Source organism: Perna viridis, chromosome 5 (genome assembly GCF_037379345.1).
Source record: "Perna viridis isolate PV_CMFRI_1.1 ecotype Kerala chromosome 5, ASM3737934v1, whole genome shotgun sequence".
In the NCBI taxonomy this organism is placed as follows: domain Eukaryota; kingdom Metazoa; phylum Mollusca; class Bivalvia; order Mytilida; family Mytilidae; genus Perna; species Perna viridis.
This window is the reverse complement of record NC_142449.1, coordinates 25,130,653-25,149,154: the sequence shown is the minus strand read 5'-3', so window position 1 is coordinate 25,149,154 and position 18,502 is coordinate 25,130,653. Positions and strand designations below refer to the sequence as shown.

The 18,502-nt window shown below is 33.9% G+C and overlaps 1 protein-coding gene across 1 annotated transcript; it reads right to left on the bottom strand.

Annotated features, from left to right (window-relative positions):
- Positions 1–11,557: 11,557 nt before the first annotated feature.
- LOC148616810 (uncharacterized) lies at positions 11,558–14,701 on the bottom strand. The gene is made up of 4 exons (XM_088585089.1): positions 14,698–14,701; positions 12,651–12,884; positions 11,814–12,047; positions 11,558–11,637 (listed from the first exon to the last, which is right to left on the bottom strand). The coding sequence occupies exons 1-4, from the start codon at positions 14,699–14,701 to the stop codon at positions 11,558–11,560; spliced, it is 552 nt and encodes a 183-aa protein (XP_088441215.1).
- Between the last annotated feature and the right edge of the window lie 3,801 nt (positions 14,702–18,502).

Genomic DNA, 18,502 nt, shown 5'->3' with positions numbered 1-18,502 from the left:
AGATATTTATCTTGAATAAACTTTGAATTTAAATTTGTAAATGCCATTTGAGAAGCAATTGAAATGTTTGTTTTAATTGTTAAGGATCCAGCGTCTTGAAAAATATTCAAATCCAGCCATTTGCTTTCGAATGTTCACATGAACTTGCAAAATCTATTTAACATAAAACTCACGAGAGGCTGACTTTAAGGATAATCTGATCCATAGGAAAGAACGTAGTAGTTTAGCCAGATCTTTTGAACTCAGTTTCCACTACATATTTGACATATCGTTGAACAATCATAGTTTTGGGTAAATTATGCATCGCATCTATCCCAATGAACTTCAGATAAAGGATACTACAAACACTGTAAAATCAGCGTTTGACAATACCCTTTATGGTTCTTATGAAGCGTACCCAGAACCAATATTAAAAACAGCCAGCATGGTTTTTCAGCGTATTAGCTGTCATATATGCGAAATGCGATCACATGAATGCAAAAAGTATAATGACCTTCATTCTGGACAATTACGATGTAGTGAGTTAAGAGCATCATGACGGACCAATATAAAAAATATGAAGTTTTATCAATTTTTATGCACCAGGTTTCAGAACTAAAATAAAACGTTTTGCAAAATAATGTTTTACCTACCTACCCTGCCACTTTTTTTTAGACAAACGCAATTAATTTATTTTGAACTTGATGAAGTACCTTTTGTTTATAAAAAAGTTTTTCTTTATATGTGAAAATGATTTGTGCTATTCTTTCTGGAACTGCTGTTCCGATCGTAAATTTTACAACTACCGTTGCAACTTCATGATACTGCGAGAGCTAGGAATACTGTATATTTCGGTCAACTGCCTTGTTTTCTTGAGAAAAAAAAATCCAATCTTAATAGCAATAGAGTAGATGGAAAATTGTACAAGCAAAATGCATCGTACCTATTTAACCACCACTTACAAGAAGTTATCAAAAATGTTCAGAATGAAAATAGCTTTTGTATTATTATAGGATTCGAGAAACCTTTTGCCACTGACAAGGTAAGTTTTTTGTAGAAGTATGCACAAATGAAATCAATTCTAGATTTTCTTGTGTATCACTTTAGTTTTCAGGTTGAGAATGACACATTTCATATCACCGAAGCATTGACATTCAAATATATCAACCCACCATGTTTAGTATTAACGCATTCACACACTTCGCATCATCTTTTTGACTGCTCATCGGTTTAGGATTACACATTTAAATGTAAATTATCAAGATTAATTTTCTGAAAAACACTTCAAATCATGACTGAACACTGTATGTTTGTTTAATCTGGATATTATAATAGATTTTGGAACGAATTTTTTGTATGATGTGCACAATTCAGATTCATCGATGAAATTTTGTTCTCTTCTCGGTTCATATAGTATGTTGTTAAACCGTTAAATGTAAACCAAACACTTTATGTTTTAAAACCTTTCCGGCGACAATATTTGATGTAGCATGGATTAGTTTGTCTGCTGTACTTCATCTTACTTCATCTTTCTCTTAAGCAAGACATTAGGCTTAAAAGGAAATAAAATCTAGTATACTACATTTGTATGTAAACACAATATTTCATTAATTATCCCTTCCTATATGTTATGCTTACAGAATAGATTAAGTCGACTGATTAACGGAATAGATTTTTTTCTACTTTTTGTATCGTTCCTGTTCCCGGAGATCAATCCTTAATAAGTTTTCCCCTATATTTACATGTCCGTTTAGTACAATTGTAATGTTTGTGATAGAGACATTTCTTTGTCGATCGGATCAAAGTTTAAATTAGTGATGCAACAATCTTTAAGATGATTATTAGGAATACATGTATCAAGTAAATGGTATCAATTAACATAACGTGGTCGATTTTGTACTAGTATTCTTCATGAGGAATGGTTATGTTTTTTTCTGCTTGATTGAGTAAATATACAGTGCAAACTAATGCTTACATAGAATATGATACAAGGATCGTGGTTGAATAAGACGTCGGGTAATTAAAGGAAGAGATATACTAAAAACAAACACACTTGTCAGAAGCCATTTACCTACAAAAAAAGCTCTGACAATCTATTTTGAGTAGTTTTTAGTACTTTCATTGTTACCTTTATGGGATATGTGACATGTTCCCTTGTGCACAAGTTAATATTCATGATAATCATTAATAAACTATTATAGGCCTTTAAGTATGAATTTCACCTCATTTTAAAACATGGCAATATCAAAAATGAAATTCGAGTGATGTATGAAATCATTACTTTATAAATTACTTACATAATGATCCTTTATTTACGGAAGTATTGTCATTATGATTGGGGTGGACAATTATATTGGTCTACCAGCTCGTGGTGTTGCCAGAAGTACTTGATCTTAGCTTAACATTAATTTGCCAAACTGCCAATCAATAACACACGAACATATTTATCCTGACTCAACAGATGATTGAAAACTTCATGTACATAAACGATTTTAAAATTTACCGATACAGATAATACTAATACAAAATTAATATTCTACACGAAATAAAGTGAGCGTAGAAATGTTTAAATCACGAACAAACAAAAAACAAACACTTTATTTATCCTCAGACACCGAGGTGTACAAGAGGTCAATCAGTTTTTCACATCACATCGGATACTTAGTTGTATATTTAACCAAAGATTTTAGCAGTTTTGTAAGTTTTTGTTGATACTATGTGAAACGGTCGACACATACAAATTTATAACTGTTTTTTTTTCTAAAATGAATCGAATGATCCTTTCCTGTTGGCCGACGGTCGACAATAATACAAATCGTAGTTGTGTTTGTCTTTATAACGAAGAATATTTTGCAAGGTTATGTTGCTACAAGATTGCAGTCATCAAATCACAAGTTTTGTGGTCGTCATCAAGAACTCGTGGAGTGTTATGTTGTATCCATCTGCACAATGAGAATATATTTGTTCACCGCGTCACAGATTTTCTTACCTCTTTCATCTACCCCGGACGTAACATTTACGGGGAAACTCGGCGGGTGTTTCTAGAAAAAAACAGAGGACGCTAACTCATCAGTGCACCTACTCAATGCTTCTAGTTTTAGCTGAGTCCAGTCCGGGTTGTTCATTTACTTTTGTTTCTTTATACGCGTTATCATGGTTTAATATTTCATGTTCTTGTGTCTTTTTTCCCTGGATAGTCTTCATCCTGGGTATTTACTCATTTGATTTACTCGAATCTTGGTTCCCTTGATTGATCTTTGCAATTGTATTATATTCTGGTTTTCCTTGATATAAACAAATCTGTAAGGATATTGTATGTAAATCAAAAGATGGTAACAGGCAACGTAGTTTATGTCATGCAATTGCTATCTTTTTTTGTATTCAAGTGAATTTGAAAAATCTAAGGTAATATTTACGCTTTCATTTGAGTTAGTCACATTGTAATTTTTTGCACATCCCTAATAAAATTTATTTAAAGGCAAGTTAAGACATTGTTTAAGGTTCCGCTGAAGGAACATGTCAGTTGATAATGTCTTACTTATTACACCACAAAAAGACTTGAAACTTGGCCAAGAACTTAATTTTGATACCATCTTTATATTTGTAATATTATGTTGATGTGCCACTAATCAAAAATAGTGTAATTATGGAAAAAATGTAGTTATTTTCAAAATTTAAAGAAGAAGTAGAGTCACTACAGTACACAATTAAATGATACAAAATCGTTACCAGAAACGCATTAAACCTTTATCTACTGCAAGTTACCTCTTACATGTAACGAATTTCTGTATTTCACGCGCTTCATGGTTACTTTCACTTTGAAGTCAACATGGCAGAAGCCGCCATTTTTTTAAATCTTGGTGGGCAGTGTAAAAACAATCTTAGATCTCGGGTGATACTGATCTGGTCATTGCCAACAAAATTTCACCCAAAAATTATGATTGAATAACTGTAACTAAAGAGTATTTATAATGATAGTCGTTTTCATCAGAAACTGTTGTTTGCATCCTGCACAACTAGATCTGTCTAAATCGAAAGTAAATTTATGTGTCCCTCCGCTCTGAAATGTGTTGTTATTTTTAATTTTACATTGAAGTTAAGACTCTTCTTCTGAAATTTGAATATCTCTTAAATGGAAAAAAACAAATCATCTTACTTACTGCTACGTGTATTTATACTACATTGTTCAACGCTTCGCTGTTGGTTTATTTAACGACGTATGACATCCGGTTTCGTGTGAGCTGTTATTCGGTGAAGCCAAGGATGTAAACACATAGACAAACTGTTTGATTATTTAAAATCATCTAGTTTTTATTTACACTTGACTTCGATTCAAAGTTTTCGTCAGGTTGTCAACGCAATCAGTTGGGAAAATTCAACAATTCTCGACCATTTAAATGTTCAAATGGTTTTATGCCCCATCACCGGCCATGTTTACCACTAAGTTTGGGGCAACTAATTTACTTCATTGAAACAACTTACATAACTGATTTGTTAAGGTTTTAGTCGTAAATAGGTATATAATTTTATTAATATACAAATAAAAAGTATTTTTATGATTTATCTGTGATATTTTTCCGATGTACACAAAATGTATGGAGGGCATTTTCTTACATTTTGTCATGTATATTTATATACAAAACACCACAAAATTACGTGAAGGTTAAAACTCCTGGTCGGGGGATCCCTCAGATAGTGAGTATTCTATCCATTATAAAATTTCTAAAATTTCAAAATATTTTTTTTTTATTTGAGGGGGTGCTCGGATCAAATTAAAAATGTAAAGCCAGGCTTTGAGAAAAAAATAAAAAGGTAGGATCTATATGTAAACCTAAATTTTCTCAAAACAGAAAAATAATTTTGATCTGAGCCCCAGGTGGTGGAATGGGGTACCCCAGGTGTGTTACATGCTGGGGTTGTCAGGCTATAATACGGAAAACCTGACCGCAAACCATAGTGGTGCACCGTGTTGGGAAAGATACCATGTTCCTCGCAAGTTAAAGAACCCTACTGTGGTATTCTCCCGGAATAGGAACCATAGGGCTCCGCCACAGGAGGCTAAATTACCCGACCCTTCCCACCTCTCCCTATTTCCAGTGACAATCAAAATTTGTCGACCCCATTGTCCTTGTGTCCCATCCCTTTTGCATTTCATCATCATTTCATGTTCATTTTATCATCAATTTCATGTTCATCGTCTGAATATAGCTGAAATTTTGCTGCTCGGACGTTAAACCCCAACAAACAAAACCTTATTTGAGAAGAAATATGGGACACGGACAAACAAACTGTCGTAGTAACAACTCGAACCATAAGAAATAAAGAAGATATAAAAGAATCATACATTGTAGTTGATACTTAAAAGATTTTCAAAAGGCCAACTGGGCCCATCCATAATAATAAAGGTAATAGCGACTCAAACACATTTATGATAGAGTAAATGTTATGAATAAATAGATAATATTTGAAACTTAATTATGGTTAGTTCAAACCATGATATAAAATTTAAAAGTAGAAAGAATATACCACAGTACATGTAGTTGTTCGTCATTACCCACTTACACTGAATCATTCTATTGGTTTTCGTTCTGTGTGCAAAATGTATGCTGAGGGTAACATTCGAAAAAAAATAAAGGAGGGTAGGTAGAAATGTTTAACCTTTAACCTTTAACCTGACATGAGGTTTGACACTAGATGGTTATTTCTTTAACAATAACATTCATAACACAAAGGTCTAACACTAAGCCTTAACCAATACAAAACCTGCGATAGACAAAAGTAACCCTGCGCAATTCTGAAGATTCAACCGTAACTCTATCCTTAACCATTTTCTTTCAACTAACTTTATTCGACCTCAAAGTGTATCACCTTCTCAAACCGTAACTTAATCGATAAACTATTTCTCACATTTATTAGCCATAGCCCTAAACCTAACCTTAGACAAATAACATGGCTTGACCCCAACCCTAGATATAAACCTAAGCCTAACCCTTTACTTAATCATGCAGCTAATCCTAAACCGAACCTATATCTAACGTTTAACTTGACACTGGACCTTATCAGAAACTCTAATCCTAGTTTTTTACCCGCACGCTAACTATCTAAATCTAACACTGACCCAAGTCGTAACCCCGAACCCGAACAAGTAAAGATCGAGATCTGACCCCAGTCCCCATAACAGACTCTATGGGTGACTTTCATAAAATCGAAGACCTGACATAGACCTAACTCTAGACTTAACCACAACCCTAGACAAACAGCAACATCTGACCCCAACCATAAACATAACCCTAGGCCTAAATCTACACATAACCATAAACCTTACCCTTACCATAGACCTGATCCTTGATCTAACGATTGACTCTAACAACTTTCTTCATACTAGACCTTATCTGAAACGCAGACCCTAACCCTAGCTCTAACTTTATCATGACAGTATCTTTCACCTTAATACAAACTCTTAATTATATTCCAAACACTAAGCCTAAACATAACCCAGAACCGAAACAAGTACATGTATCTTACCCTTACCCCATAAGTAACTAATCAAAGGCCTAAAGCTAGACCATCAAGACCAACACCAGATACAAGACTTAAGTCTAGATCTAACTTTAACCGAAACCTAACCCAGACATATCTCTAGACGTAATTCTAACCCTAACTCTAACTTAACCATAACCATAGACAAACATCAGCATCTGATCCCAACCTTAAACATAGCCCTATCGTAAGCCTAACCCAACACCTACCCATAAACTTAACCCTTGTCATTAACATGAGCCTATAACTAACGGTTGATTCGAACAATTTTCTTGACACCAGACCTTATCTGAAACTCTAACCTTAACCTGACCTTAGTACTATACATAACAATATGTGTAACCCTATACTTAATTAAACACTTAGCCATACACTTAATCATAACCCTTACCCTAACCTAACCCTAACCCTTACCACTAACCCTAACCATAATCCTTACCACTAACCCTAACCCCTAACCCTAACTCCTTAACCTAAACCCTAACCCTAACCCTTACCACTACTCCTAACCCCTAACCCTAACCCTTACCACTACTCCTAACCCCTAACCCTAACCCCAACTTTATCATATCACTGGACAAACATCAACATCTTACTCCAACCTTAAACATAATCCTAAGCCTAACCCAACATTTTACTATAGACTAAACCCTTGCCATAGACCTTAACTTTAACCGAAACCTAATCTAGACCTATCTATATACATAATCCTAACCCTAGACATAACCTTATCCCTAGACAAATACTAAGACCTGGTCCCAACCCTACACTTAATCATAAGCGTAGACATAACCCTATACCGAACCATAGATTTAAATGTAACCAAGTGAAGACCTAACCCTAGATCTAACCGTATCCAAGACGAAGAACATACCTAAGATCTTAACACTAAATCTTACCCTAACCCGTGACTTATAACCCTCACTATAACACTTATCATAGCTTTTACCCTAACTATCTTTAGCCCGGTCTTTTCTATGTTTACTCAACACAAACTGTACCATAACCCTATCCTTACACATTATCTACGATTTAACAAAAAAAGGGCGTAAGAAACAAACTACGAATGAAAATATGGAAAGAAAAAAAAATCAACAAATCAATGGTTTACCCAAAACAACCCCATAACAGGTCAAATCAAGTACACGCGACATGTAAACATTGAAAGTATGAAGAAGAAATCGGTTTACCCGACAGAGCACCATAACACGGATAAAATCGATGAAAAGGTTGAGTGGGTCTGTAATAGATGATGAAATGGTCGACTATAATAATCTGAAATGAAAGGCAATACACCATAAAAAGTAAAATCTCCTTATAATAACAAGACAAACATTAAACAGTCATACAAGGCTTGCTCAAATTTAAACCAAAGAAGGGGACCGTAAAAAAAACAAACGACAATGAAAATATGGAGAGAAATTTAAAATTCGTCAATGGTTTACCCAATAGACCCCCATAACGGGTCAAATCAAGTACACGCGACATGTAAACATTGAAAATATGAAAAAAGAAATCGGTTTACCCGATAGAGCCTCATAAAAATTAAAAGGTAGAATTCATCTGTTTTAGGTGATGAAATGGTCGATTATACAAATCTGAAATGAAAGGCAATACACTATTCCAAAAATGTAAATCTTACAATTGTCAGGATAATCATTAGTGCTTGGTCAAAATTTCAAACTGAATACCAAAAAAAATTAAACGTAATTAAACAAAACACAATGATAAAAATGTATTTCTTAGTGGTAAACATTGCACAACACGTCCTAACACATGTAATGTATTCATAAAGCAGAATAAAAACGGTTAAAAATCAATACATGGGCTATTGAAATCACCAGTAAAAAGGAAAGTTTCAAACATCTGTCTAATCCGTGAGACATCTATTCAAATTACACAATCCATTAAACAAAAAGAAAATCAAATCAAAATTTAAAATCTATTTAAAGTGCCCATTCAATTATTACACAAAGACAATGCAATTACAAATAATTTACAAAATGTAATTAAAAAAACAATTAACGTTAATGAAAAAAAAAATATATTAACGAAGAAAAATAACTCTTGTCATAACACACCCCTTTTTTATACTTACCTGTTTATAGTATACTATATAATGACACTAATTAGGACACTTAATGAGGATACCTATAGAGGTCGTTTCTCCCCTCCTAACCTTTTAGGCCCCCATCCTACATCAAAAGATTCCCATGTTCCCATTATTGGTCCCCCATTTAGGTCCTCTTCCGGGCACCCAAGGTTTACTTCCGCCCCTCCCTCTACCGGTAACTTCCGGTCCATGACCGCCGGATGTGACGTCATGCGCATGCGCATAGGGTGCTCCACGGCTCCCCCAGAAATGCGACCTAAAACTTGCATCTTTACTACGTAATTGCAGGTCCATAAAAAATGTAATAATAAAACTACTTCTTTTACAATAAAATTTGTCACGGTTACAAAATTTTTTCTGCAAATAGCAAGACTTACGAATATGCATTTTTAAGTTCGAACACGAGTCCAGTCTGTCAATCGACAGAGTCCTCATGAAATTAATTTACCTGGTGACACCTGCACCATTAATTATATTCTCAGTCACAGGCACTATACCATTAGTAAATTAAAGTCCCGGCCTGAGGAGTAACGCCACTTGGTAATACCTGAACTATTAATCAAATAATTTACCACAGATAGTTCAATAAATTAATCGTCATCAATTTTTGCTCTGAATTACGTTTTTTCTTCAGTTCACTATTTAGTAACTTGTTGGTACAGTATATGTTATCTTGTACGTTACGATAGCAACAAATATTGGGAGTTTGTTGGACATGTTTTAATTCAGAAATTGTGAAAGACAATAAGACTACGCTTTACCCTGTCCTATATAATAATGAATATGTTGAATATGTTAAAACAACTCTAATGATATAAAAAGAAATCATTGGAACATTAAACTCATGTTTCTTTCTTTCAGAAACTATGATTCCCGACTATAAGTTCTCGTATTTGTATGATTTCAAAAACTCCTTAAAATATTCTACAAGCTTATCTGTGTGTTAGCATGGCCATCGTTTAAGGTAGGAGATACGTAAATATCGCGTCCTAGAATTTTTCTAAAATTTTGCATTGGGAAAGATCGACTCGAATGCAATCATATGACAACAAAAACTGATATGGCATCGGATTTCGTTTTCTTAGTACATAGATTTGAAATATACACGTACAGTGATGAAATACATAGGATATGTAGGGAAATTCTAAAAAAAAAATGCAGGTATTAAATTATTTCTTAGTATTGTGAAATAACGGTGCCTAGAATTTTCCTCTAAAAAATATATATAATTATCAACTGTAATAGCTATCCAATGATATAAAAAAAATCACTTGACAACGGGGCTAGTTAACCTGTCATGTTCTCCTAAAATGGGAAGACTTACCATTATTTTTTGGTCTTTTTCGGTAACGTAAAACTTTACTTCGGCGACGTCACATATCTTTACATGTTCATACGGTTGTGGATGAAACGCTCGACTTGCTACGACACTTGTTACATATGTAGTGCGTGTAGCAAAATTAGTGATGGAAAGGCTTTGGACACAGTTTTTTTTCTTCAGTTTCAAATGAATTTAAAAAAGTTGGACTAGGGAATTAAAATATGAAAGGGCAGAGAAACATGAAGAAGGCGATTTATAAATACATGTAGAACTGTCTAACCATCTAACCCTTCTATTTCAGAAAACTATTTTTTACGAAAGCATTTTCAGGATATTCATTTATTTGATAACACGTATTTGTACCGAAATAAGATCTCTTTAAAATGAAAATAAAATGAACGCATGATCGTTGCGTTTCAGTCATTCATTCCCTGTCAAAAAATGAAGCGATTGATTCGAATAATTCTCTTTTTTTTTTGTTACTCTTGGCTTTCCGTTAGAAAGTTCTTCGCTAAGTAGCTGTTCCACATCTTCCCCATTTCCGTGTTGATAGGTTAATCTCAAATGCGATAGTTCTAATCCAGATGACGCAATTTTTTTAACCACGGGCTTTGAAATTACATCAGACGGAACAGATGAGAATGTTTCACTTTTGATATTAATGTCACTGTTCTGACTAAACGAATTTATGGTGAATTCAATAGTGAAAGTGTGATTTTTAAGTGGAATTTTTAATTGACAACATATTTGTTCAGTGTGGTGGACGTGTTTTTCAACAAACGGTCGGCATTTCAATGGGAACAAATTGTGCTCCTTTACTTGCTGACCTATTCCTTCACTCTTATGAGGCTGACTTTATAGCTGATCTGATAAGAAAGAAAGAATATCGTTTGGCTAGATCCTTCAATCTCAGTTTCCGCTATATAGATGACGTATTATCTTTAAACAATCCTAATTTCGGGGATTTGATACATCGCATCTACCCAAAAGACCTTGAGATAAAGGATACTACAGACACTGTGAAGTCAGCCTCATATCTTGACCTACACTTAGAAATCGATGGTAAAGGAAAACTATTGACCAAACTTTACGACAAACGTGATGATTTTTCATTCAGAATTGTCAACTTTCCTTTCATCTGTGGCAACATCCTTCGGCTCCTGCGTATGGAGTGTTCATATCACAACTCATACGTTATGCCAGAGCTTGCCGAAACTACGCAGACTTTTTGTATCGGGCTAGAACTCTAACAAATAGGCTTCTGGAACAGGGTTATGTTGCTACAAGATTTTTTATGGTCGTTATCATGAACTCGTGGATCGTTATGGTGTATCCATCAGCACCATGAAAACTGATTTATTCAACGGGTCATAGTTTTCCTTCCCTCGTTTGTCTACCCCGCACTTGACTTTTATGAGCAACTCGGCGGGTGTTTCTAGAAAAGCAGAGGACGCATACCCTACCGGTGCACCTGGTCCATGCTCCCAGTTTTTAGTGGAGTCCGAGTTGCTCATTTACTTTTGTTACTTTGTATGTATGATTTTAGTTACTTTATGTTCTTTGTTGTGCATGTCTGTTTTCCATGTCTGGTCTTTGTCCCTGGATTACATTCTTTTGACTACCGCTATAAGCATTTGCAAGGATTTCACGTCCCCAATTGCACCATTAGCATCATATGAAATGCCTAAAAAATTGGCTAGTAACGCCACCTGACTGAAACTTTTCTTTTCAATTTTCCGATTTACTAAAATCTCTTTCATAATTGGCAGAGTATAAATCCTACACACTTTTCCTTAAAACTGTCTAAGAACCCATTCTCCTCTAAGGCTTTGACTACGATTTTTTAGTCAAACTCTCTACCATTGTGCGCCACTAATATTGTATTATACTGTAACCAAGATACAAAATCCATAAAGCTGTCACGTTTTGGATCTGTGATCATTATTTTCCCATTTTTGAACAACATATGCCCGGTTTTTGTAAAACCTGTTACTATAGATGCAGATGGGGAAATTTTCTTTTGAGGTACTATGTATTTATTAAAAACTGTCTTCTGATGAGTGGCAGCTAATTGTACAACATCACATTCCAACCCTAAAAGACAGTATTAAACAATAGCAATACATTTGTATTAATATATGTAACCGTAATTTATATTCTATTATAAATAATAGCTATAAAAGGTATAACAAGGATAGCCTTTTTCATATTTAATTTACGGTGCCTTAAAAGGGGCATCCATGAAAAGAATACATGCAAAAAAGATACACCATAGTGCAAAGTAATTATGATGTACTCAGATCATACATGTACATGTATATGTTGTGCAGATATCATATTTTATCCTACAATAAGATTATTTGTTAAACGAATAAAGGTATACGGTTATTTTTTTTTTGCTGTATCCGTGCTGTTTTCCATGTCTGGTCTTTGTCCCTGGATTACATTCTTTTGACTACCGCTATAAGCATTTGCAAGGATTTCACGTCCCCAATTGCACCATTAGCATCATATGAAATGCCTAAAAAATTGGCTAGTAACGCCACCTGACTGAAACTTTTCTTTTCAATTTTCCGATTTACTAAAATCTCTTTCATAATTGGCAGAGTATAAATCCTACACACTTTTCCTTAAAACTGTCTAAGAACCCATTCTCCTCTAAGGCTTTGACTACGATTTTTTAGTCAAACTCTCTACCATTGTGCGCCACTAATATTGTATTATACTGTAACCAAGATACAAAATCCATAAAGCTGTCACGTTTTGGATCTGTGATCATTATTTTCCCATTTTTGAACAACATATGCCCGGTTTTTGTAAAACCTGTTACTATAGATGCAGATGGGGAAATTTTCTTTTGAGGTACTATGTATTTATTAAAAACTGTCTTCTGATGAGTGGCAGCTAATTGTACAACATCACATTCCAACCCTAAAAGACAGTATTAAACAATAGCAATACATTTGTATTAATATATGTAACCGTAATTTATATTCTATTATAAATAATAGCTATAAAAGGTATAACAAGGATAGCCTTTTTCATATTTAATTTACGGTGCCTTAAAAGGGGCATCCATGAAAAGAATACATGCAAAAAAGATACACCATAGTGCAAAGTAATTATGATGTACTCAGATCATACATGTACATGTATATGTTGTGCAGATATCATATTTTATCCTACAATAAGATTATTTGTTAAACGAATAAAGGTATACGGTTATTTTTTTTTTTTTTTGCTGTATCCGTACATTAGCAGGTTATCGATTTTCTGGCTCCTCCCACTCGCGTGATCGGCGGAACTACTTTTTTTCTGGTATGTATAAATTAATCATGGCCGCCACCATAGATACGATATAAACAAATTGCGATTGCGTATCCGGTTAATCTTTTTTCTGCTGTTTTGTTTCGTTTTCTCTTTTTTAGCTAATGAAATAAAAGATTTTATGTAAACCAAATAATGATTTTGTTTGTATTTTATTCACCGTCCTATATATGGCAAATCCCAAATCTCGTTCAGATTTGATTCATTATCAGTTTGCAGACGACTTCCCCTGTCATTTCAGTCATCTCGGACATTTAACATAAACTGGTCCCCACTTAAAGAAATTGAAGCATTACAATATGATAAAACTCTTGAAGAGACAAATGACCAGGAAACTGTAATGCTCTTGGATTTATTACTGCCTAAACCCCAAAACAATGAACCAGAGGAACACTACATTATAGATCTGCCCATACAACTGCCTCCTCTTCTTCAAAAATCTCAAACAAATATTCCAAATCCCAAAGAAACTAGCGCACAAATTTCACCCCTGAAATCTACTGCCATATACCAAACAGAAACAAGTCAGCTTTCTCGCGAAATTCAAAACCTTAATGTTCTTAAAATCGACTTAACAACACTTAAAATATTTGTATTTATTGTTCATTTTACTTATTTGTCTCTTGGAATTAAATAAATTTTGATACGTTGCTTATTTTCTTCAAATAGCTTTGACGGATTATATGTTGCGGATTAAATTTCAATGCTTACTGAGTCATGCGCCATGCGTATTAATTGTTTTCTTCCGGTTTAACGATCGGGCTCCTCGGGGGATATGCATTTTAAAATTTTATTTTAAAGATGTACACACACACAAAACTATTAATCAGGATAAAAACAATATAGGTGCATCGTCCTATTGTTCCGTAGCCTCATCACATATCTTCAATAATTTTCGACAATGTACCTATATTGTATATATATTAAAATAATGTGTGAATATTATCATTACATGTATTACATATGTAATTTGATTTGCGCGCATTTCATCAAGGCTTTGTTTTTATCTTTGAACGTTAAAATGAGAACTTTTAGAATTAAAGATATTCATTTGTAAGGTTTAAAGATTAAAGATTAAATTGAATTTACCAAATCCTGTAGTTTCAAAATCGAAAAATACAAAATTCTGATCTCTAATACGCTGCCGAAGGGGCGTAAATGGCTGTATTATCAACTGGGTCATGCATACTTATGGGCAGAAAAGGCATCAATATCCGGTTTGTGCATGTAAATTCGGGAACTTAACAACAGTATAATGGCAGCTTCATTTTCGTACACTTCGAAAAATGTGATTGAGAACAGAACCAGTCTCAGTAGCGTTTTTGATTAAGTTCAAAACATATCATATTTTTTCCAAGATATGGATTGTCAAAACAGTCAACAGAAGGCGCTCCAATGTTTACGAAAATACCATTACCCATAATTCCGTACTATTGCCAGAACGACCCAAAGACATTTCGAACCAATATCCGTAACTTGCGCAATAACGTATATCCATTTTTGAGTTCGTTTATAAACATGGTGTGTGAGCTAAAGGAATAACTGCAAGGTTACCTACACAAATAATACAAACAAATAAAATCATTAAAGAAATAAAATCAAGACACCTGCTTATGGTTTAAACAATTCGGGAATGTGCACGAGCTCTACAGAAGCCAATGCGCGTTCTCAATTATTTTAGTCGTCTGCCCTCGCTAAAACTGTTTGAAGTGTGTGGCTGTAAATTTTGGTAAGAGCAATTTGTTAAGTTTGAAATTAGCTTTTGTGTGAAAAAAATGTCATCAAAAGTTCCGTCGAGCTTTATTTCACCCTCTAAAACCGTTAAAGCCAAAATCTTATGCTGATATAGTAAGAAATGGTACTATAGCTGATCATACTTATTTTTCAAGTAAGCCTAGAGTACATGGTCGAAATTTAAATATCACTGCCAATAAATTTCTAGTTGACCATGATTACATTCATTGTGATACAGAATTCCCAGTGTCAAACTCCCAAGTTGTAAATGAAAGTACATTGTCCAAATTTTACTATGGTCAATATACTTCAGAACCCATAATATCTAAGAGAAAACTAATTAATGAGAAGTCTGGCCAACTGAAAGAGACAGACCAAAGCAATAGTGTTTAATACGACATCTACCTCCCATCCAAAATGAAAAACTCTAGTTTAATACGACGACTGCCTTTTATACAACCGCTCTGATATTTGAAATGGGCAGTATGTTAACTGAATTGAACGGGGATGGGCTTATAAGTTCGTATGCCATTAAAATTTTTCAGACGAAGGTGTCAGCTTCCATCATTAAGCAGTTCTGCTCTTTGTAAATTTAGAATATACATATAAATATTAACAGATGGGTAACATTTATAAATATATACATCTGTTGAGAATGCTTGAAAAAATGGTTAAACTTTCTTATGTTGCAAACCATGGTATAAATTATTCAGATTGAATAAAATATCCCCTAGTGTAACACAGGAAAACGTCTTAACCTTTTAGGAGTGAGAAACGATACCTGTATTGTTTCGTGTTCACTTTCAGTTTACTTTCATGTAGCTGGAGTACATAGAGGCAACTATTTCGCTGTAACTGTATATAATGCTGTTTTGGGGCCAGTTGCAGTCTGCCCAGTGATGTGTTTCCTCGTCGTTCATTGAAGACCCATGGGTGACCTTGAGCTGACCTTTTTCACATCTCTTTGATATACTCACCATATACATTCCCGTTATATATATACTAGTTTCACATTAATTGTATTATTTATTATATCAATTACATTGTTTTTCCACCGGGTTGTCTGAATTAATTTTATTTAATCATCAAAAATAAGGAACAATACTTACAATGTATCAATATTTATCCTTTGTTTTGACCGTCGTCCTGCATCTGTTAAAATGAAATATATACTGTATAACAGAACATAATTAGTATAAAATTTTATACAGCATTCTATAGCTATATAAAACAAAATATGCAAAAAAATATATTTTACTGAAAATTGACATACTGCTTGTTCATACTTTTACATGTATGAAATGTCAAATGTACCAGTTATGTGAAATAGTGATATATTACCAGGCTTACTGTTCACTTCAGTCTGTTTTAGTTTTCGTAACTTCAGTTTAATGCTATTTTTCTTTGATTTTTTTTTTTCGAAACAGTTGAGTAGTAAGAATGGAAATTATAGCTAGAACTGACAAATTTACATTATGGAACTAAAGTAAAACGTCACCATTGTAATGTAAAGTCTCATCATACCAAAAAGCAGTTACGGCGTTCCATATAACAATGAACTTCGTGAAACAGAGATCGCAGTTTTTCAGTTGACCACCTACATTCGGATGGATTGAAACGGTTTCTTTAGTGGGAACGTCTAAAAACGTTTCTTCAACTAAGTTTATTTTTTGGCACTCTTTGTGATTAAAAAAAATGCGCGGAAAATTTTTTAAAAAATTACACAGAAAATAAATCTTAATTTCTATTATCTAGGTCAAGTCATGCTTTACATTGTTCCAAATTGGACATGCTTGCCTGTAGTCATATGAAAATTGTGTTGAAATTAAGACCTTAACTGCCTTCAACTGTGTTCATTGAGTGTTCCAGCATACATCCTTCGGGATACCCCTTGTTTGACCTGCGTGAGACCAGAGGAAAGTTATTATTTCGAAATTCTTATCCTTATAAGACGATAAAACAATACTCTATAAACCTTTTGGAATGTTTTAAACCCTAAGTACTCATGAATCATATCCAATCAACTTAAAACAGGTAAAATAGTACATGAAAAACATTAACGTGCATCATCCTCGGAATTCAAATGTAATTTTACTGGCAAAACGTACTATATCAAATCTGTTTCCCCTACTAGACTGTTCTACAGAACACGTCATGTACTCCCTACGGACTTTTGTATGTTTATGAAACTAAAACTTCATGATACAAATATTCTGTATAATCATTTCAACTTACCTAATATTTACCATATTAAAAAATAACCCAACTCTTTACGGCTTAGTACAAGGTACAGAAGTGGAAAGTAATTGGATAATGGAGCTAGGTACTGCAATGTCTTACGGCTACAATAACATCAAAGGTGTTGCAAATCTGTCAAGTCCTCAATGCAGTGAAGTTAATGTTGTGAGTCTTTTTAACACCCTTCTAAATGTGATAGGACAGTGGTTAGACATTCTTGATTAAATAATGTTAGTCTTTGAGAAAGGGAGAAGAGTTTATGGACATTTTGAGACTTTATAACTGATATTTTATCATGTGAATTTTTGATTAAATTAATATGTATAAGGGGTAAAACAACTATACAAAACATGAGAACAGGTACACCATAACTCCCAATACATAATGAAATTGCAATGTGGACAACAGATAATAAAACAAATTATAAACACATACTTGCACAAATCAAAAAGGTGTTACATGTACACATGGCATACCCATATACATAAACAACCATTAAGATGACAAAGGTGCATGAGGAAAATGGTAGTTGTACAGGTTCATTTACAATTAAGAGGGTAATATCAATAAATAAATGACAAATTAAAAGGGAGGAAATAAACATAATGAATCAATGATAACGTAGACATGAACAGGGGGTTTGACTAATACATAGTTGTTTTACATAATTGTTAGTATATATAGGGAGATAGGGTACTTAGAAAAGAGGACTAAGAAGGAACTTATTACAGAGAGAACTTTAGAGATTTAAGTTCAAGAAGGGAGTCTTCTGACTCTTTCTCTCTTATTGTTTGTACGTTGCTGTTGTACTGTGATTGTTGAATAATAAAAGTACCAGTCGTACGTCTGCTTATTGATCACGGCCATGGAAGGTTAGCAGGTACAGATCTTTACTCTGTCATATGAAGACTACATAGTTTAAAACGACATTTACAACCTAATGATCGGATATCATCAGTGCCGATTTCATTATTAGAAATCTTTGACGACCTTCTTTTGAAATTTAAAATTCCTCTTGGGTTACCTATAATTTAAACTAATCTCACTGCTTGTTAATGTACAAAACTAGGAAGATAATTCGGGTAGTCCTACGTACAAATGCAAATTATGTTCGACAAGGATAAAATTCTAGCTTACCACAAGTCCTTTATGACCTCGTTCTTCAAGTGAGGAGTCTAAGGACTTGCCTTATTTGTATTGGATTCCAGAACTACGTACAAATGAATGTAAACAATTGTATATAGCATCAG